The sequence below is a fragment of the Aquarana catesbeiana genome, linkage group LG09 (assembly GCF_042186555.1).
Source record: "Aquarana catesbeiana isolate 2022-GZ linkage group LG09, ASM4218655v1, whole genome shotgun sequence".
NCBI classification, from domain to species: Eukaryota; Metazoa; Chordata; class Amphibia; order Anura; family Ranidae; genus Aquarana; species Aquarana catesbeiana.
The window spans coordinates 61,835,500-61,857,600 of record NC_133332.1 but is presented as its reverse complement, the minus strand read 5'-3'; the positions used below and the strand labels follow the sequence as shown (position 1 = coordinate 61,857,600).

Here is a 22,101-nt window from a genome sequence, read left to right as displayed (position 1 = left end):
ATACTTGTACTACTAAGCAGCAGAATGTATTTTGGGGTGTAATTCCACATATACCCATCGCATGTGTGAGCAATATATCATTTCAAGGACAACTTTGTGTAAAAATATTTAGTTTTTTTTTTGTAAATTTTTAATCGCTTTAGACAAAGAAATAAATTCAATGGGCTCAACATGCCTCTCAGCAATTTCCTTGGGGTGTCTACTTTCCAAAATGGGGTAATTTTGGGAGGGGGGGGTTGTAATGCCCTGCCATTTATCACCTCAGGAAATGAGCTAGACGATCATAAACTAAAAGCTGTGTAAATTCCAGAAAATGTACCATAGTTTGTAGACGCTATAACTTTTGCACAAACCAATAAATATTCACTTATTGAATTTTTTTTTTTTTTTTTACCCAAGACATGTGGCTGAATACATTTTGGCCTAAATGTATGACTAAAATTGAGTTTATTGGATTTTTTTTATGAGAAAATGTTTTTCGTTTTATATTGCAAAAAATAAAAATCCCAGAGGTGATCAAGTACCACCAAAAGAAACGCAAATTTTGTTTGGGTATAGCATTGCATGACCGTGCAATTACCAGTTAAAGCAGCGCAGTGCCAAATGGTAAAAAGTGCTCTGGTCATTAAGAGGGCGAATTCTTCCGGTCCATAAGTGGTTAACAGAAGATTAAATTACTCTTTTTACAGAATTAAAATACTTCAGAAAACAGTCAAAACTTTCTGGATCTTGCCTGCTGGGTAAACAAGGGCAATTTTGAAATATTCATATGGAATATTTCATATTTTTATAGCTAGAAAAATGGGTACAAAAACACTGAATATGCATTTTAATCATGCAGGCTACTCCTTATATGTAACTTACCATGGGATATCCAATTTGCTTCTTTCAGGTGTTTGAAATGTTCCCCAGAATCATGACGTTCATCCCAGGAAAGCACCAACAAATTTTATCCAACATGCAGAAGCTCCTGCAGTATGTCAGGAAGAGAGTGGAGAAGAACAAAGAGACTCTGGATCCAAATAACCCCAGAGATTACGTAGATGCTTTTCTAAATAAAATGGAGAAGGTGAATAAGGAGTACTAAATTCAGCAAAAAATTACCACCTAAATGATTAGTCACACAACCATCCAGCCATGTGTATAGTGGATTGCAGTAGTGATTACCCACTCTACAGCTCTTGCAGCTTTAAACAGTATTCCAGGAATACCATAGACCTGTGTAGGGATGGGCTTTATGTTCATTCGAATGTGAGTTCAACTCGAACATTGGCTGTTTGCCCATTCGCCGAACAGCGAACAATTTGGGGTGTTCGCGGCAAATTCGACCCCCACGCCATTTTTTTTTTTTTTTTTTCATTTTGGTTCCGGGTTCCCCTGTGGGGAAAATCGATGTCGTTTTTTTATCAATGAACTTTTATGTGTATTGCCGGACCGACAATTAATTATAGCCGGCACTAGCTCTAGCACTTTTAAATGACTTTTTTTCCCTTTTAGAAATGTCATTTTGATATCAGACTGTTCTAAACACTGGAAACATGCGCCCCTTTACAGGCATACTATAGACACCCCCCAGGTACGGAATTTAAAGGAATATTACACTTTTATTGTTTCACTTTAAGCATCATTAAAATCACTGCTCCTGAAAAAATGGCCATTTTTTTAAAACTTCTTTTTGCATTGATACATGCCCCCTGGGGCAGGACCCAGGTCCCCAAACACTTTTTAAGACAATACCATGAATATAAGCCTGTAAAATTAGCACTTTTGATTTTTCATGTTCGTGTCCCATAGACTTTAATGGTGTTCGCGTGTTCGAACAAATTTTCTGCCTGTTCGCATGTTCTGGTGCGAACAGAACGGGGGGGGGGGGGGGGGGGTGTTCAGCTCATCCCTAGACCTGTGCTTTACAAAAAAAAAACAAAAAAAAACAATGGACTGAGCAGATGGCTAAATAATTTTCCAATGTAAAGCCTAAATCCACATGTTTGATCTTCTGAGGTGCAGCAGAATCTTCACTGGGATGGTCTCAAGTAAAATATTATATATTCATAGTTAATAACTTTTAATTGATCAGACATGATATTGGTTATATTAGCTAGCAACAGGGATCCAGAAATAAAAAGCTGACAGTGGTTCTAGCCTTCCTGTACGCTACAAACAGAGCAAAATAGAGGGTCCTCAATATTGGTCTAAAGCTATACAGTGGAAGGGAAGAGTCACTGAAATATGATGACCAGGCAAAAGAAACAATAAGCAGCCTTATAAAGGGCCCTTTCACACTGGGGTGGGCGTCGGAGTCGGCGGTAAAGCGCCGCTATTGTAAGTTTTACCCCCTGCTAGTGGCCGAGAAATGGTTAAAATGGTTAAAAACCATCGCAAAGAGCCTCTGCCGAGGCGCTTTGCCAGCGGTATAGCCGCGCCGTCCCATTGATTTCAATGGGCCGGAGCGGTGAAGGAGCGGTATACACTCCGCTCCTTCACCGCTCCGAAGATGCTGCTAGCAGGACTTTTTTTACTGTCCTGCCAGCGCACCGTTCCAGTGTGAAAGCCCTTGGGGCTTTCACACTGGAATGAAAGCAGCGGCACTTTCGGGTCGGTTTGCAGGCGCTATTATTGGCGTAATAGCGCCTGCAAACCGCCCCAGTGTGAAAGGACCCAAAGTGTACTTGTAGACTTTTTTATTTTTTATTTTTTTAGTGTTCAGTGCAATAAGCAATGGTTTGAAACCCTCAAAAATGTGTGTGTTTTTTTTTTTTTTTTTTTAATGCTGTTTATGGCCTATTGGAGAAATGTCCCGCCACTTCCTGTGTGAAAAAGCAAGGATATCCCAAAGTGAAAGGAAATCCAAACCCAAATATTTATCATCCATGCTGGTGCCCCAGTTTATTTAAAGATGTTTCCTCATTTTCTGTTCTGGTAGCAACTATAACATTTTGGATTTGCTATTCACCTGCTGAAGGGAACGCTAAAGAGATGTCCTACATAGGTGTCTATTTATGTTCAGTTAACCCACAGCTGATATTTTGGTTTCTAGTAGGGAACTAGTGAGTGTGTTAGTTTGGACCAAATGGAATTCCAAATTTATGAATTGAAAATATAAATTGATATATTTCCTTGGATTTTTTTCTAGGACAAGAATAACCCCAACACTGTATATAACATTGAAGAGCTAGTGACCAGCACTCTGCAGATCTTTTTTGCTGGCGTAGAGACCACAAGCTCAACACTAACCTCTGCTGTTCTTGTTTTTATGAAAAACCCAGATGTCCTCGGTGTGTATATTATTCCCATGGTTCTCTTCTATAGATAAGGTGGCTGCATTATTTTCCTTTTTTAGGCTTTTTTTCCCTATGTTTGCACCTGGTGTTTAAGCCACCTCCTGTATTAGAGTGCCTACACTCTGGATGAAGGAGCACAGAGATACCTTAGGACAGCAGCATTGTTAATCTGGGGAGCAGAGAATGTTTGATGTACTTTAGATCCAGATTTAGATACACCAACAAATTTGAAGCCAAACTTCAGCTCACACTTTTTAAACTGTTAAACCAACATTTTTGGAGCCTTTTTGGGATAAAGGTTTTACATAGAGAAACAAAAAAAAGCTGATAATTGTAAGCACCCTTGTCGGTGCTAAATAGGTTGTCTCATCCCATTTAACTGCTATATCTGCAGGGTAGCTTGATCTGTTGCAAAATAGACTTACTGGCCCCGAAAAAAGGGAAAGCGCATAAAAATAGAAAACAAATGCAGTCACCACTTCTAAAAGTTGGTAAGTTGCAATGTAATGTTTGATTTTGAGATTAATACTGCTTTAACCATTTGTCTACAAAAGTGCATTTATAAACATCATGGTAGATAAGTGGTTGAATCAAGCTCACAGCTGCTTTAGAAGCTATGAACTTGATACCGGCTTTAAGAGCTGGCAAAGGGCTTTCTGATAAAAGTGACCGGTTAGCTCTCCTCATGCTTTGCAGAGGAGAAGCTGTAAAACATGCAGGAAATACAGAAAGTGTTGTGGAAAAGATTTCCAGCAGAAAGGCAGCACTCACAATATGAAAGAAGATGTTTCAAGTGCATTGGATAGTCAAAAATAATTATTTGCATTGCCATTACAAAAAAAGTGTCTTGCCAATAAAATCCTTTTCTGGGAGTACTTTGAGACATGGGTTCCTCTTCTCTGTTTCTTATGCTCCACTCTTATTATTGCTTGCTACAAAACCGAGGTTTGGGAGCGGGAGGGGTTATATTGGGCTGTCCTTACAGCCCTTGTTTGTTTGTGTCCAATCTGCTGAAGGCAGCAGAATAACCCAATATTCCTGAATACCTCTCCTTTGTCCCAGTATGGGTTTTTTTCCCAGTGTGTCTTTTTGCATGGGGTCCCCCCTTAAAATTCATGCTAGGGAGGACTAACTTTTTTTTTTTTGATTGGGGTCTCTTGATATTCATACCAGACCCTCATCAAGAAATTTGGTTTATATTTTTATTGGAAACCTTACACCATTTTTTCTGGGCATCCCACATTAACCACTTAAGGACCGCCCCACATGTACTGCGGCAGGGCGGCCCTTAAGCGCAAAATCATGTACCTGTACTTGATTTCTGTTGTCGGCTCTGGGGTGTGCGCCGCTGGAGCCTGAGCTGCAATGGCCGCTGGGACCAGCCGATCGTTTGCTGGAGAGGCAGAACGGCGGTCTGCCTATGTAAACAAGGCAGACCACCGTTCTGTCAGAGGAAGAGAGAATCTTGTCTTCCTGCTAATCAGGAACACAATCTCTCTCTTCCTCCAGTCAGTCCATCCCCCACACAGTTAGAAACCACTCCCTAGGAGTACACTTAACCCTTTGATCGCCCCTGATGTTAAACCCTTCCCTATCAGTGTCATTTATACAGTGGCAGTGCATTTTTTTTTTTCACACTGATCAATTTGTTGGTGTCACTGGTCCCCACAAAGTGTCACTTAGTGTCAGATTTGTCCGCCGCAATGTCGCAGTGCCGCTAAAAATTGCTGATCGCCGCCATTACTAGTAAAAAATATATAAAAAATAAAGTCCCTAAATCTGCCATAATTTGTAGATGCTATAATTTTTGGTCAAACCAATCAATATACACTTATTGGGGATTTATTTTACCAAAAATATGTAGCAGAATACATATTGGCCTAAATTGATGAAGAAATTAGATTTTTTTTTTTTTAATTGGATATGTTTTATAGCAGAAAGTAAAAAATGTTAGAAGGCTGACCATTGGCTAGCCTGTATTTGTAGGAGGAGTCATGGCCTTATAATCCCCCCTTCTCCTCTGCTTTCTCGTCGGCTAGCATTTCCGGGTTCGTGCAGTGACGCAGTCGGCGACGTCGCTTCTGGTTTCCGTACGGCGGCAGTAACAGGCAGTGTGGACGCTCCATACCCCTCTGGCCCTCCTCAGGTTTCATTGCAGCGTCGGCTGGCAGTGTTTGTTTTTTTGTTTTTTTTCTGTTCTTGCACGGCTCAGGCAAGAGGTAGGTGCGGGTCCGGAAGCTCGGGGAGGTGGAGGGAGAGAGGTGGAGATGCTGCTGCATCCATCTGGGGCATCTACATGGACCTAAAGTTGGCGGGAGCTGCCCCCATACAGGGGGGATCGTTTGTCCACACAGCAGTGCCAGCTACGTTGGGGGTTATCACCAAGTCGTTACCCATGGGCAGGGCACGTTTCAGTCCTCAGGGCAGCAGGCGGCTTCTCACTGTCTCTAGGTCATAGTTACATAGTAGGTGAGGTTGAAAAAAGACACAAGTCCATCAAGTCCAACCTATGTGTGTGATTATGTGTCAGTATTACATTACATATCCCTGTATATTGCGGTCATTCAGGTGATTATCTAATAGTTTCTTGAAGCTATCAATGCTCCCCGCTGAGACCACCGCCTGTGGAAGGGAATTCCACATCCTTGCCGCTCTTACAGTAAAGAACCCTTTACGTAGTTTAAGGTTAAACCTCTTTTCTTCTAATTGTAATGAGTGGCCACGAGTCTTATTAAACTCTCTTCTGCGAAAAAGTTTTATCCCTATTGTGGGGTCACCAGTACAGTATTTGTAAATTGAAATCATATCCCCTCTCAAGCGTCTCTTCTCCAGAGAGAATAAGTTCAGTGCTCGCAACCTTTCCTCATAACTAAGATCCTCCAGACCCTTTATTAGCTTTGTTGCCCTTCTTTGTACTCGCTCCATTTCCAGTACGTCCCTCCTGAGGACTGGTGCCCAGAACTGGACAGCATACTCCAGGTGCGGGCAGACCAGAGTCTTGTAGAGCGGGAGAATTATCATTTTATCTCTGCAGTTGATCCCCCTTTTAATGCATGCCAATATTCTGTTTGCTTTATTAGCAGCAGCTTGGCATTGCATACCATTGCTGAGCCTATCATCCACTAGGACCCCCAAGTCCTTTTCCATCCTAGATTCCCCCAGAGGTTCTCCCCCCAGTGTATAGATTGCATTCATATTTTTGACACCCAAATGCATTATTTTACATTTTTCTACATTGAACCTCATTTGCCATGTAGTCGCCCACCCCATTAATTTGTTCAGGTCTTTTTGCAAGATTTCCACATCCTGCGGAGAAGTTATTGCCCTGCTTAGCTTAGTATCGTCTGCAAATACAGAGATTGAACTGTTTATCCCATCCTCCAGGTCGTTTATGAACAAATTAAATAGGATTGGTCCCAGCACAGAACCCTGGGGGACCCCACTACCCACCCCTGACCATTCTGAGTACTCCCCATTTATCACCACCCTCTGAACACGCCCTTGTAGCCAGTTTTCAATCCATGTACTCACCCTATGGTCCATGCCAACGCACCTTATTTTGTACAGTAAACGTTTATGGGGAACTGTGTCAAATGCTTTTGCAAAATCCAGATACACCACGTCTACGGGCCTTCCTTTATCTAGATGGCAACTCACCTCCTCATAGAAGGTTAATAGATTGGTTTGGCAAGAACGATTCTTCATGAATCCATGCTGATTACTGCTAATGATATCATTCTTATTACTAAAATCTTGTATATAGTCCCTTATCATCCCCTCCAAGAGTTTACATACTATTGATGTTAGGCTAACTGGTCTGTAATTCCCAGGGATGTTTTTTGGGCCCTTTTTAAATATTGGTGCTACATTGGCTTTTCTCCAATCAGCTGGTACCATTCCAGTCAATAGACTGTCTGTAAAAATTAGGAACAACGGTCTGGCAATCACCTGACTGAGTTCCCTAAGTACCCTCGGATGCAAGCCATCTGGTCCCGGTGATTTATTAATGTTAAGTTTCTCAAGTCTAATTTTAATTCCGTCCTCTGTTAACCATGTAGGTGCTTCCTGTGTTGTGTCATGAGGATAAACACTGCAGTTTTGGTTACTGAAGCCCCCCGATTCACTCGTGAAGACTGAGGAGAAGAATAAATTCAATACCTCTGCCATCTCCCCATCCTTTGTAACCAGATGTCCTTCCTCATTCTTTATGGGGCCAATATGGTCTGTCCTCCCTTTTTTACTGTTTACATACTTAAAGAATTTCTTGGGATTTTTTTTGCTCTCCTCCGCTATGTGTCTTTCATGTTCTATCTTAGCCATCCTAATTGCACCCTTACATTTCTTATTGCATTCTTTATAAATTCTGAATGCTGTGGATGATCCCTCAACCTTGTATTTTTTGAAGGCCTTCTCCTTTGCTTTTATATGCATTTTTACATTGGAGTTAAGCCATCCAGGATGTTTGTTCGCTCTTTTAAATTTATTACCCAATGGGATACATTGGCTAATGCCCTTATTTAATATGCTCTTAAAGCAAACCCATCTCTCCTCTGTATTCTTTGTTCCTAATATTTTATCCCAATTTATGCCTTTTAGCCAGGTTTGTAGTTTAGGGAAGTTGGCTCTTTTGAAATTCAGTGTCTTTGTGTTCCCTTCATGTCTCATATTTGTGTGATTTATACTGAAACTAATTGACCTGTGATCGCTGTTACCTAAATTGCCCCATATTTCCACATCTGTTATCAGGTCTGTATTGTTGGTAATCAGTAGATCTAGTAATGTTTTATTTCTAGTTGGTGCGTCTACCATCTGACCCATAAAATTGTCCTGCAAGACATTAAGGAACTGGCGAGCCTTAAATGAATGCGCGGTTCCCTCCGCCCAGTCTATGTCTGGATAATAAAAATCCCCCATTATGATAACACTTCCCATCCTTGCTGCTAATCCAATTTGTGATAGGAGATCCGTCTCCACTTCCTCCCTCAGGTTAGGGGGCCTATAGCATACTCCCAGTATTATTTTCCCCTTAGCTTCATCCCTTTGGAGCTCTACCCATAAAGATTCCACCTCCTCCCTAGCCCCCTCAGTGATGTCATCTCTCACATTCACTTGTACATTATTCTTGATATATAGGCATACCCCTCCCCCTTTTTTACCCTCTCTATCCTTGCGGTATAGGGTATACCCTTGAATGTTTGCCAGCCAATCATGAGAGCTGTTGAACCAGGTCTCTGAAATTCCCACAAAATCCAAATCCTCCTTGTACAACAGTATCTCTAGTTCACCCATCTTGTCCGCCAGGCTCCTGGCATTGGTGAACATGCCACATAGTTTAGACCGGTCGCATATTGTTCTCGTATTGGGTGTTTCAAGATTGCAACTTGGACTTGCTACTATACTCACCTTGCGTTTTTGTGCTTTGGTTAACCTACCACTAATGCCCCCAATACTACCCTCTGGAGTATCTTCCGCGCTGGCTATCACTGTCTCTGGACCCTCCCCCCCATCGCCTAGTTTAAAAACCCCTCTAACTTTTTGGCCATCTTCATTCCCAGCAGATCTGCACCCTCCTCATTTAGGTGCAGTCCGTCCCTTCTATAGTACCGGTTACCGACTGAGAAGTCGGCCCAGTCCTCCAGGAACCCAAACCCCTCCTTACTACACCAGCTCTTCAGCCACTTGTTTACTTCCCTAATCTCCCTCTGCCTCTCTGGTGTGGCTCGATGTACCGGTAGTATTCCTGAGAACACTACCTTGGAGGTCCTTTTCCTCAATTTAGCTCCTAAGTCCCTAAAATCGTTCTTTAGGACACTCCATCTGCCTCTGACTTTGTCATTGGTGCCAACGTGCACCATGACAGCCGGGTCTTACCCAGCCCCTCCCAGTAATCTGTCCACAAGATCCATGATGTGCCGAACCCGAGCGCCCGGTAGACAACATACTGTTCGGCGCTTCAGGTCTTGGTTACAGATTGCCCTCTCTGTCCTTCTAAGAATTGAGTCCCCTACCACCAGAATCTGTCTTTCCTTTCCCTTTGCTGCCCCCCCACTCTCACTGGAGGAGTTCTTCCCCTGGCAGCTAGGAGAGTCCCTCAACTCCAGCAGTGCTGGTCCCTGACTGGTTACACCAATGTCACTCAATGGAGCGTACTTATTGGGATGCTCCAGTCCTGGATCGGCCTCCCTGGCACTTCCCCCTCTACCCCTCCTGACTGTCACCCATCTACTCTTTGCTAGTGCCTGCACCTCTTTGTCTCCACCCGCCTCTGTGCTGGCCCCTGCCGGCACCTGCCGTGTACGTTCCTGGCTCACCTTTAGTATGGAGGGACTTCTCAGTGCTGACAGTTGCTTCCCCAGATTCAGAACCTGGGCTTCCAGGGAAACAATGTGCTTACATTTTGCACAGCAGTATTCGCCCTCGTTCGGATGATCAAGGAACGCATACATGCGGCAAGATGTACAAAGAGTCGCCTCTCCACACCCGCCGGGCATCGTACCTATTAAATTTAGTGAGGATTTGGGGATTTTACCCTGTCCAAATTACCTAACAACTAGCTTCCTGGCACTAATACTCAAGACAATACACAGGTACACGACAAGACAATACACAGGTACACAATACACAAGTACTAACGATCCACACACACTACTCAGACAACACTCAGATACTCACACTACACAGGTACTATGACCCCTGTTATAACCTCCTGTTTTAAACTCTTGTTTATAACTCCCACTTACACCAAGCTCCACAGCTTCAAACTGAGCACGCTCAATTGAGTCCTACAACAAGTTAAATAGGCACCTGGGAGCAATTAACCACACCCCTTAATTGATAGACTGATGAAACAGAAAAAAAAAAAAAAAAAAAAAAAAAAGCTATTTAAAAGGTGACAGCAAAAGGCAAGTTAAAAACTAAAAGGAAAAGTCCCCAAAATGCAACCCAGCAAACACCAACAGACAGCAGCAATACACACACCAACAGACAGCAGCAATACACACACCAACAGACAGCAGCAATACACACACCAACAGACAGCAGCAATACACACACCAACAGACAGCAGCAATACACACACCAACAGACAGCAGCAATACACACACCAACAGACAGCAGCAATACACACACCAACAGACAGCAGCAATACACACACCAACAGACAGCAGCAATACACACACCAACTGACAGCAGCAAACACACACCAGCAGACAGCAAACACCAACAGACAGCAAGACTTGTATACTCTAACACTTGTTTATAACTCCCACTTAATCCAGCTCCACTTACACCAAGCTCCACAGCTTCAAACTGGCGTTGGGATTCTCACTGGCATCCCCCAGGTGTTGTGGCTCAGAGGGTTAAACATTTGATTTTGCAGCTTTTCATTCTGTCACTTGTTCATGTGCCACTTGTCACCTATTGTTTCACAATACCATAGTTGCCAACAGTCCCGATTTTCCCGGGACAATCCCGATTTTGGGACCCTCGTCCCGATTTAATCTTGTCCCGAGTGTTTTCACGAATTTTTGGGTTTGTCTCAAGAAAATCGTGAGTGTTTTTCTCAAAAAATGGCAACGGCTCCACAAAAATGGCCGCCGTCGCCTCCACGAGTCAGTCAATTAGTTGTTTCCCCTTGTGTTCAGTGCAGGGGAGAGGGGCAGCCAATCGGCTTCTCTCTTCAGTGTACAAATAGAAAATTTGTATTGTACACTTAAGCCTATTGGCTACAGGGATTGGCGACCCCCCCCCCCCCCTCTCCACTGAACACAAGGAAATCCTCCCTCCGCTCTGCCCCATGTGTGACAGTGTCTCGTCATCTGGGATAGACTAGAAGAGAGGGGGGGCCGCGGGGGAGCAGCCGCTCGTGAGTGTGACATGAGAGAAAATTAACTACAGACACGCTTCCGGCGCTACTCTGCATACTGGCTAGTTGGTGATGTGCCCTGATGTGCTATGTGCCCCGATGAGCCCCATAATGTGCCCTGATGTGCTATGTGCCCTGACGTGCCCCATGCCCTGATGTGCCATGTGCCCTGATGTGCCCCATAATGTGCCATGTGCCCTGATTTGTGCAAAATGTGCCATGTGCCCCATAATGGGCCCATGTGCCCTGATGTGCCCCGTGCCCTGATGTGCCATGTGCCCCGATGTGCCCTGATGTGCTATGTGCCCCATGCCCTGATGTGCTGTGCCCCGATCTCCTATGCCCCAATGTGCCCCGTGACCTGATGTGCCTTGTGGCCCGGTGCCCCGCGTCCTGATGTGCCCCGATGTGCTGTGCCCCAATGTGCTGTACCCTGATGTATTGTGCCCTGATGTTCCCTATACGCTGATGTGCTGGGCTCTGTACCCTGATGTGCTGTGCCCTGTGCCCTGTACCCTGATGTGGCCTGGTGTGCTGTACCATGATATGCTGTGCACTGATGTGCCTTGTATCCTGATATGCCCTGATGTGCCCTGATATGGCCTGATGTACCATACCCTGGTGTGTTGTGCCCTGGGCCGGTCTGGATGAAGTCCAGGGCCACATTTTTGTCCCAGTCCAGCCCTGGCCCCCTCCCCCATATCTCCACCATACCTGCCCCCCCTCTCCCATGTCATCACCATACCTGTCCCCCCCCCCCCCATGTCGCCACTATACCTGCACCCCCTCCCCCCATATCACCACCATGCCTGCACCCGCCTCCCCCCATGACAACACCATGCCTGCATCCCCCTCCCCTCATGCCTGCACCACCTCCGGCCTAGTCACCACCATGCCTGCACCCCCCAGATCACCATCATGCCTGCACCCCAAATCACCACCCTGTCTCCACCCTTCCCCGAGTTAGCCTGTAACACCCCAAGTCACCATGCCTCCACCCACACACCTCTCTCCCTTTGTCACCACTCTTGAGGAGATGTAGCTAGACTGTAGCCAACACTCCATCTGCAGCCAACACTCCGCTGGGGACACCTGACGTAAGAGGTACTGTACTGGGTATGCCTGATGGAAGGAGGCACTCTGCTGGGGGCACCTGATGTAAGGACAGACTCTGCTGGGGGAACCTGATGGCATCTGGTGGCAGGCGACGTAGCAGGTGACACGCTCAGTGGTCCCACTGATTCTGCATTATGGTGAGTTGAATGATTTCATTTTATATTACAATGTAATAATAGAAATAATGCCTCTACCCCCCTTCCCCCTTTCACTCTGCATCCCTGATTCATCTCAGACTCTAACCACACCCCATTTTAGCCACGCCCGTGTAAGCCACACCCACAATTTTACGTAAACCACGCCCATTAATTTGCGTGGCGCGCTGTGAGCGCCACATTTTTCTTTTTTTCGATGCCACGCCTACTGACGCATGCCCCGCCCCCTAATTATAGGCTGACTCCGCCTACAGCCAAAAGTGTCCCAAAATTTTTTTTTACAATGTTGGCAACTTTGCAATACTAACTATGTCACTCTGTCATTTGTTCATGTGTACCTGTCACTTATTGTTTCACAATACTAACTATGACCATCATGCAGCTCCACGGGGTTTGCATGACCATGCTGTCTTTATGTGGTAGATGCATTAACCATAGCAAACTCCTTAAACAGCAGAGGGAGGGCTATTGTTTTGTACTCGGCAATGGGCGTCTGTCACTGTGCACTAGAAGTCACTGTTTTTAGGTTATCAGTGCTTGTTGTGTCTGAATGTTTTTTTCATCACAGGACCTTCTGCGGTTTGTTGCAGGTACAGCGTTCTGTTCAAGGTAGGTGCGGGGCTGGGTGGTAGGGGAAGGGGGCTGCTGGTGCCAGATCTTAGGGAACCAGATCTGGTGTTGCAAGCAGCACCTTTCTGGGGGGCGGTCAGGGTCTGCTGCATCATGGGTTGGAGGGGTTGTCAAATCACCAACACCCACCCACATGGTGTTTCATGCCAGTTCTGGTGGGAGTCCTGGTAGTAGGCAGCCACTCCAGCACCTGGGGTCAGTTTCTTAGGATTCTTTATCTCCACAAGGTGGTAGATCTGGCCCACAAATATGGTGGTTCCACATTTTTATGATTATCACCGGTCTTTTTCGGCTAAAGTCGCTGCTACATGGGCGCAGTTTTAGTTGGTCACATGTTGGAGCAATATTGACACTGAGCTGTTCTGTTGGCATTTTGCCAGTCAAAAATCTCCAACTTGTGCAAACTGTCAATCATCTGCCAACTGGTGCCCTAACCTGGATCATCTTGTTTCCACGGGTTCCAACAGGCCAGGGTCCAGTGGTTCTTCCACAGGGCCTTCTGGTCAGTTTGATAAAAATAGGCAAACCTATACATTTGTTAGGCAAGGCTCAGCTGTGTAATAATTTTAACTACATGGTCTGCAATTACAACCAGTGCAGACTCCTCCATATTTGTGCCAATTGTTTTCGTGCGCACCCAAAGTCTACCTGTCTCATCAAGGCATCCAGTTCCTCATGATTGAGCCTGGTTAACATCCCTAGGTTAGAGTTCTGGTTGAGTCACCACCCATCCCCGGCTCTTAGGCAGTTTCTGGTTGAAGGCTTTTCTGAGGTGTTTTATACAGGCCCTATCACCCTACCTTTGGAGTCGTTTGAGTGTACCAATTTGTTATCTGCTGCCAGCAATACCCAGTTAGTAGATTAATTATTACAGGCCGAGTTAATCAAGGGTTTTGTCATTGGGCCTTTTGTGTCTTCAACATTTAGCATGTGGAGGGTTAGCCCCATTGGTGTGGTCAAAGGTAAATTTTCCAATAAATTACGTTTAATCTATGATCTATCTGCTCCTCATCACCCATACGTAGTTTAAATTCTCTCATTCCATCAGAGGAATTTTCGTTACAATATTCTTCTGTAGACCTGGCCATTCAGCATATCTTACAGACAGGTAAGGGCACATAGTTGTCTAAAGCTGATATTTCGGATGCCATCAAACTCCTCCCCATCAAACCGTCTCTCTGGCAATGGTAGGGATTCAAATGGCGGGAGCAATATTACTTTACCACAAGATTATTGTTCGGCTCCAAATGCAGTCCTTGGCTCTTTAATACATTTGTCTCCGCTCTCAATTGGGTCTTGTCTTTTCAGTTAGGGTGTGGCAAGGTCATTCATTACTTGGATGACTTTTTATTGTTAGAAAGTCCAACTCAGCCTCCCAGAGACCTCGTAGTTCTCATTGAATTGTTCTTGCAACTGAGTGTCCCCTTGGCCACTAGGGATGAGCCCGATGTCCGAGTCAAATGTAAGTTCGACTCAAACATTGGGTGTTCGCTTGTTCGAATAGTGAACAATTTTCTGTGTTCATGGCAAATTCGAAAGCTGCGGAACACCCTTTAAAAGTATATGGGAGAAATCAAAATTGCCAATTTTAAGGCTTATATGCATGGTATGGCTTCCCCATAGCGTCAGAGGGGGGCAGGGCCACCCAGTTACGTAAACGGTTGGCCCACCCCCACTGACACCCCTGGAAAGCCATAGGGAAGATCCCCTGCGTCAGAGGGGGGCGTGGTCACCCAGGAACGTCGCGATGTGGCCCCACCCTCAGTTATAAAAGAACTGTCACCTGAGAGGACGGTCATTACGGTGGGTGCCTCCCATGGAGGTGGATCGGTGGGGGCGTGCGGGGGTTTTTTTTCGGTCTGGTGGAGCGACAGAAGAAGAATGGACTTCGTGGGACATTTTTATTCTTTAATAAAGGACTAGTCCCCAAGCCGTGTCTTGTCATTTTTACCATTTCACACTATTTTTGTGAAATGGTAGGGGTATATTTGTACCCCGTTACCATTTCACACAGGGGGGAGGCCGGGATCTGGGGGTCCTCTTGTTAAAGGGGACTTCCAGATTCTGATAAGCCCCCTGCCCGCAGACCCCCACAACCACCAGGCAAGCGTTGTGGGGATGAGGCCCTTGTCCCCATCAACATGGGGGCACGGTGCTTTGGGGAGCTACCCCAAAGCACTCTCCCCATGTTGAGGGCATGGGGCCTGGTATGGTTCAGGAGGGGGGGCGCTCTCTCGTCCCGTCCCCCCCTTTTACCGCAGCCTGCCAGGTTGCGTGCTCAGATAAGGGTCTGGTATGGATTTTTGGGGGGACCCCCACACTATTTTCTTTTTAATTTTGGCACGGGGTTCCTCTTAAAATCCGTACCAGACCTGAAGGGCCTGGTATGGAATTTGGGGGACCCCCATTTTTTTTTTTTTTTTAAATTTTGGTTCGGGGTTCCCCTTAATATTCATACCAGACCCAAAAGGGCTTGGTAATGGACTGGGGGGGAATCCCATGCCTATTTTTTTCAATGACTTTTATGTGCATTGCCGGTACCGACAACTCATTAATAGCCACGAGTAGTTTTAAATGACTTTTTTTCCTTTTTAGAAATGTCATTTTGTTCAGGGACTGTAGTAAAGACGGGACTTTACAGGCATACTATAGACACCCCCCAGATATGAAATTTAAAGGAATATTTCACTTTTATTGTTTCACTTTAAGCATTATTAAAATCACTGCTCCCGAAAAAACGACCGTTTTTTAAAAAAAACTCTCTTCTTGCATTGATACATGTCTCCTGGGGCAGGACCCAGGTCCCCAAACACTTTTTATGACAATAACTTGCATATAAGCCTTTAAAATTAGCACTTTTAATTATTAATTTTCGTGTCCCATAAACTTTAACGGTGTTCGCACAAATTTTTTACCTGTTTGCATGTTCTGCTGCGAACCGAACCGGGGGGTGTTCGGCTCTTCCCTATTGGCCAGCCATAAGATTGAGGGGCCTTCCACGGTGATTACCTTTTTAGGAATCACCTTAGACACTGTCCGCATGATCGCCAGTCTGCCTCAGGATAAAGTTGGTCAGAATTCCAATCACACAGTTCTTGTGTGATTGGAACGGAATCTCCATGTTCATACATCCACTTACGACCTTGTCTCCCAGATTTTTTTTGGATGCCGCCTCAGTAGGTTTTTTTTAGCTGTTTTTGGGTGTCAGTGGTTAGCAGGCCCTTGGCCCCTGGAGGTAACACCCATTCCCAGGTTTGCCCAGACGTCCGCACTTTTTGAAATTTATCCAATAGTGGCTGCAGCTGTCACCTGGGGACCCACTCGGTCTGGGCATACAGTGGTTTTCTTCATCGATAACACGGCCACTGCTGAGATTATCAATAATGGTAGATCCGGGTCTCTCCTGATGTCTTTCATGTGCAGGTTGACATGGTTGCGTCTAAGGTATAATTTTCATTTCCAGGGGGAGTTCATAAGTGGGGTCTATAATGTAATTGCAGATGCCTTGTCTCGTTCTGATTTCCAGCGTTTCTTCCAACAGCATCCAGAAGCAGATCGGTTGCGCAAGCCGGTTCCACCTCTGTTGACATTGGATTAGGCGTGCTCAGGGTGCAGGCGGCCATCCTGGTGAATGCGTCATTGTCAAGGAATACGCTCAGAGCATACAAGACCGCATGGAGGTGCTTCTGTGACTTCACGTCCCTCTATCCCTGTAACTGGGTGGGGGATGTGAAGTACATAATGGCTTTCATGGCCTATTGTCATGACAAGTTGTCACTGTCATTCAACACCATCAAGCTATACCTTTTTAGGTATTCAGCACTTCTTTTCACTACTCCATCCTGACAAACTGTCCTTTTTTGCAGCTCACCTTATTAAAGCCTTGCGCAAAGGTATCCAGAAATCTGGGGCGGGCCAGAAGAGTAGGTCCTAGGATGTTGTCCTTTTTCAAAATATCCCAGTATCTCAGAATGATTTTTTTCAACCTTCTTGTGTTGAATATTGTAATCTAAAATAATCCTATACTGGTATTCGTCCTTCTTGGCATTTTTATTTAAATCTGCTACTAAAGTGGATCGATCCATATTCCCCACCTTCTCGACCTCCTCTGCTATAAGTTCTCTGGTATATCCCTTTTGTAAAAACCTCCCTGCCATAACATTAGCTTGTGAATAATAATCCCTATCCAGAGAGCAGTTACGTCGAAGGCGAATAAACTGCCCTCTGGGAATATTAAGCAGCCATGAGTTATGATGGCAGCTGTCTAAGGAGATATAACCTTTTCTGTCTGTTGGTTTGAAATAATTCTTAGTTCTAAAAGAACTTCCTTGTTTGAAAATTTCCAAATCCAGGAAGGCTATGCTTAAGCCATCAACATTCCATGAAAGGCAGATGTTCTTGGTGTTACCATTAACCCGGGACATAAACAATTGGAGGCTAATCAAATCACCCTCCCAGATCATAAATAAATCATCTATATATCTTTGATAGCAGGCCACCTGTGCCGGTCTACTACCAAAGACACACTCCTCTTCCCAGAGTGCCATAAAAATATTTGCAATATTTGGCACGAACCAAGCGCCCATGGCCACTCCGAGCGTCTGCAAAAAGAATTTTCTGCCATACCAGAAATTTCTGGTAAGGCAGAATTCCAGAGCTTTTAAGAGGAAATCCTTTTGTTTGCGCTACAAAGCGCGTGTAACTTTTTATTGAATAAACTGCCTATTCTTACGTAATACACTTAGATTTTCCCCCCTATCTTTTTGGGATTGCCGCATCTTTTTCAATTACACCTGTGGATTTACCATCTTTACCACTGCACTGTCCTGCGGGATCACATTGGATGGAAGCTGCACGGCCACTCTAGATATCCAACTCTCAGTGAATACATGCGTTTATGACCTCCTGTAATAAGAGGTCCACCCTATCTGGTAAGCACATCTGTGTATCTGGGGTGGACGTTATCGTTATTTTATACAGAAGAATTGGTCTCCCCTTCTTGCTACGAAGGATCCTTTTTCCTTTCTACATATTACGGACTGTTTTTACTTATGCATTGCACTAATATTGTTTTGCATGACTCCAGTAACTGTCTTATCCGGACATGATTTGGAGACTGTGCAAGAAGAGGAGGATCTGTGCATACAGGATCAAAATGCAGAGGATTACCCTTTAGGTTCCATAGTGAATATAATAGGCATGCTTTACTGCATACAGACTGATTTTACTGTTGTGGGTTTAGTAACACTTTAACTGGTAAGTCTTTATGGAATTCAGAACCATTCCCCCTTCATTCCAGGCTGGAGCTCAGTAATGAAACCAACAAAATGTTTTTTTGTGACGCATTAACTGTTCACTTCCATGACAGCTTGTAATAGGAAATATTGTGAGACAGATGAGTCCATACATGAAGCACTGTTGTATATCATGCATCAGACTGTTCGGTTATAGAAGAAAAAGACTGGGATCAGGATTATCTAATTTTGTAATTTACAAACCAAATGGAGAGAAAAAAAGTGGGCAAGAAGTCTGAAAATAAGAAAAATCTTATGATGTCATGGCAGTCACAGATGAATGGATTGTCTATTTAAGACCTCTATTTGCCCTGCATTTCATTGGGTGCAAAGGAGCATCTTATAACACTACGTGTTGAACTTCCTTTCCTGTGCTCAGTATGAACAAAAGACAGCCCCGTAGCTTAGAGATGATGCATCATCATGTACAATAATTAAAACTTCCTAAGGTGAGAACATAGGCATGTGCACAGAGTGTGCCGGATGTGCCTGGGTACACCCTAATCGCCCCGTGCGGTGCAAATTCCCTCTGCTTTCTGGTTCCCCCTGCAGTGCTTCCAGCTTCCCTCCTCTCCCGTTGGCTGCTGCGGGGGATGTTTCAGTATGGAGAGTAGGGAAAGGGGCCAGCAAATATTTAATTTACCGGCACCTTCCTTTTCTGAATGAACGTAGTGAGTAATCTGTACAGATCGATCCTGTGTTCATTCTCAACAGAAGCATAGTAAACTAGGTTTAGCATTCTTCAGTTTGTGAATGAACAGAATGCAGCTTAGCACAGATTCGATCACTGTCCAGTGTAGCAGTGGCTGCAGACAAAGAGACTGGGGAATCTCTGTCCTCCAGTCTTTCTCTGTCTCAAAAGGAAGACATCAGGAGTTTAGACCTTTGACATCTCACCAAAGCCCCCCAACATGGTTCTTAAAAAAAAAAAAATCGTAAAATAATGTTTCTTTGTAAAATAATAAAAATAAAAAACTACTGACATCGTCCACTGCCCTGCTGACACCAATCTCTGCTCTACTGACACTGTCCACTGCTCTGCTTATATAGACACCTGTGTTTGTGCTCTGGGTTGCACACCCTAATGCAATAGGCTGCACATACCAATGGGTGAGAAGCTGTGTAATTGGGAATGGGGATTATTATGGCCACCCAATAGGCTTTTTTTGCAGTATAAGAAGGATGTGGTAACAGTACACAAATTGGCTAAACAATTATACAAATGATAGTGTGTTTTGTAGTTCTGAAAATGTAGCACAAGTGTCATTATCAATTCTCTTCATTAGGCAAGGTTTGCGAAGAGATTGATCGCATCATTGGTCGAGACCGAAGCCCCAAAATGGAAGACAGAAATCGCATGCCATTTACAGATGCTGTGATCCATGAAATGCAACGATTCATTGACCTAGTTCCAATGGGTGTGGCTCGGAAAACTACAAGGGATGTTGAGTTTAGAGGATACTATCTACCCAAGGTAAATATCCTTTGCTTTAGCATATTTACATTATCAGTCAATTATATTAGATTTGAGCAGCTATAGACCCTACTACTATATGGCTGTTTTTGTTTTTTTGTTTTTTTCGATGGTATTATCTGATCAGGTTTTACGGGCTACAACAAGAGCAACAACAGTAAGTTATGACCTACCATCTCTAAATTCTCTTGGCACTCTGAGAGTTTTTTTCATTGATGGGGTAACCCATCAATGAAAACATTCTAGCTCGATCGCTTTCTCTGCCTGGATCTGTTGATGTCCCCGGAGGGCCTTCCCTGTCCGATCTATTTGTGGAACCTTGTTTCCAACGCTTGCTAGACCTTCTTTGGGCATCACTATCCCCAAGGGCATCGTACAGCTGGGTCTGGGATGAATGGGTCCAAGTGTCGTGAGGTGAGTTTTTACTTACGTCACATCATGATAGATGCCTGGCTTTGTTTTCCTACCTTTTTACTCCAAAAAGGCTCTTCTGGCTTCACGGTCAGTTCGTCCATGTCTGCTTTGTCTTTTTGGTTTCATCTCCTCGGTTGGGCAGACATCGCAAAGGAATTTCCTGTTCGGAGGGTGTTGCAGGGGTGGAGACGCATGACTCATTCTCCTGATTTGCGCCTGGTTTTGCCCCATATTCTCTCCTCTATACTTTCCCTGTTGCCATCAGTGTGTTCCTCGGTTTTTGAGACCTACTGTCCCGGGTGGCTTTCTCCTGGTCGTTTTTTTGGTGCCTTTCGTATCAGCGAGCTGGTTTTGGGATCCAGATCTTCAGCGGGATGGTGTCAGAACCAATGACGTAATTTTTTCTGAGCACTGTATCTGTGTTTCTGCATACCTCAAACAGACACTTGCGGTAGGGGTAGAGGTGTAGCTTTGCATTCTTGCACAAGCCCCTTTTGCCCAGCCTCGTTGGCCTCGCACTTTAGATCTGCTCGTCCTCCATTCCTGACTTTTCTAGTTCACGCTAATTCTTCCTCCCTGAGGAGGTTTCAGTTCTTGCGGGTTTTCCGTTGTTGCCTCGACAAATTAGGTCTTCCATCTCAAGATTTTTTAACGCACTCTTTCCGCATCAGCGCTGCTCCCGCGGCCTCTGGCATTGCTTTTTCCGATACAGAGTTTCAGCGTTTGGGTAGGTGGGAATCCTCTCCTTTTTTTTTGTATGTTCGCCCACACTTGTTGTTTTGATTACAGGTTCCCACCCGACCTTAATCTGGATCATTGGGGATTCCTTTATTTACTGGGCCTCTCGTTGGTCCGATGTTCTGAGCTATGGGTTGAACTTGGGCTTTCCATATCATGTCGCCAGAGTCCGTTGGCATGGGCTCTGTAGTTTACGATGGACGTAGGTCCTACCTGAGTGCCTCGGCCTTCATTCACATGTTTCCTGCCCCCTCATTTTGATCCTTCATGCTGAGGGGAATGACGTTATACACATTCTGTGGACCTCATATCTGCTATCAAACAGGATATTGCCAATTGTTATGCGGTCTTCACCAACTTAGATTTTGTTTGGTCCGAGATCGTGCTTTGCTTGCTGTGGGTCCAGGACATCCTTGGCCCATGTTTGGAAAGCTTCCGTCAGAAGGTTAATTCCCAGGTATCCAAGTTTGTTTGACAAATCGGGGGGGGTTTGTGTTTTGGCACAAGGATTTGGAGGGTGCAAATGGTAATCTGTTAAGAGCGGATAGTGTTCATCTTAAAAATATTGGCCTGGATATTTTCAACATTGGTCTTCAGCATGGTGTGTAACAGGCGCTGGCTGTGATGGGGCGCTCGTCAGTTAAATACTGACGTGCTGGTGGCAGTTTTTTGACCTTGCCAGCATTAAAAGTTGCTGTAATGGGCTATGCCCTTAAGGGGTAATTGGAATTAGGCTGTCTGTCCAGCACTTATTGCAAGCAGTCATGAAGGCCTCTTGAGCCCCTTTAGGGAAAGAGAGCCTTGACTGATGGGGGCATGGCTAGGAGCTGGGAGTATCGGTATAGCAGTGGCAAAAGAGGGTTGGTGGAAGAGCAGGGTGATGGGGTTGGGCCTGAGCTCCGTAAAATGACTGCCCCCAGGGAATTCTGGGCTTTTTTTTGGAGAACACGTGCTAAAGCATTGCCCACCCTCCCTCCCGCTTTTTTGGATGGTCTGTCACAGCTTTAGTTGTGTTTTTTTGAGTTTGCAAGCATTAAAAGTTGCTGTAATGGGATATGCCCTTAAGGGGTAATTGGAATTGGGCTGTCTGTCCAGCACTTATGGTAAGGACAGGCCCCCTTTGGAATTTGACTGA

The 22,101-nt window shown here is 44.9% G+C and overlaps 1 protein-coding gene across 1 annotated transcript in view; it reads left to right on the top strand.

Moving 5' to 3' along the window:
- Positions 1–22,101, top strand: part of LOC141107726 (cytochrome P450 2G1-like) — a gene marked incomplete in the record, with an annotated part of 99,317 nt that overhangs the window by 72,586 nt on the left and 4,630 nt on the right. Inside the window, 3 exon segments of the mRNA XM_073598651.1 lie at positions 893–1,069; positions 3,134–3,275; positions 19,627–19,814. Coding sequence (XP_073454752.1) covers positions 893–1,069; positions 3,134–3,275; positions 19,627–19,814 — 507 coding nt within the window.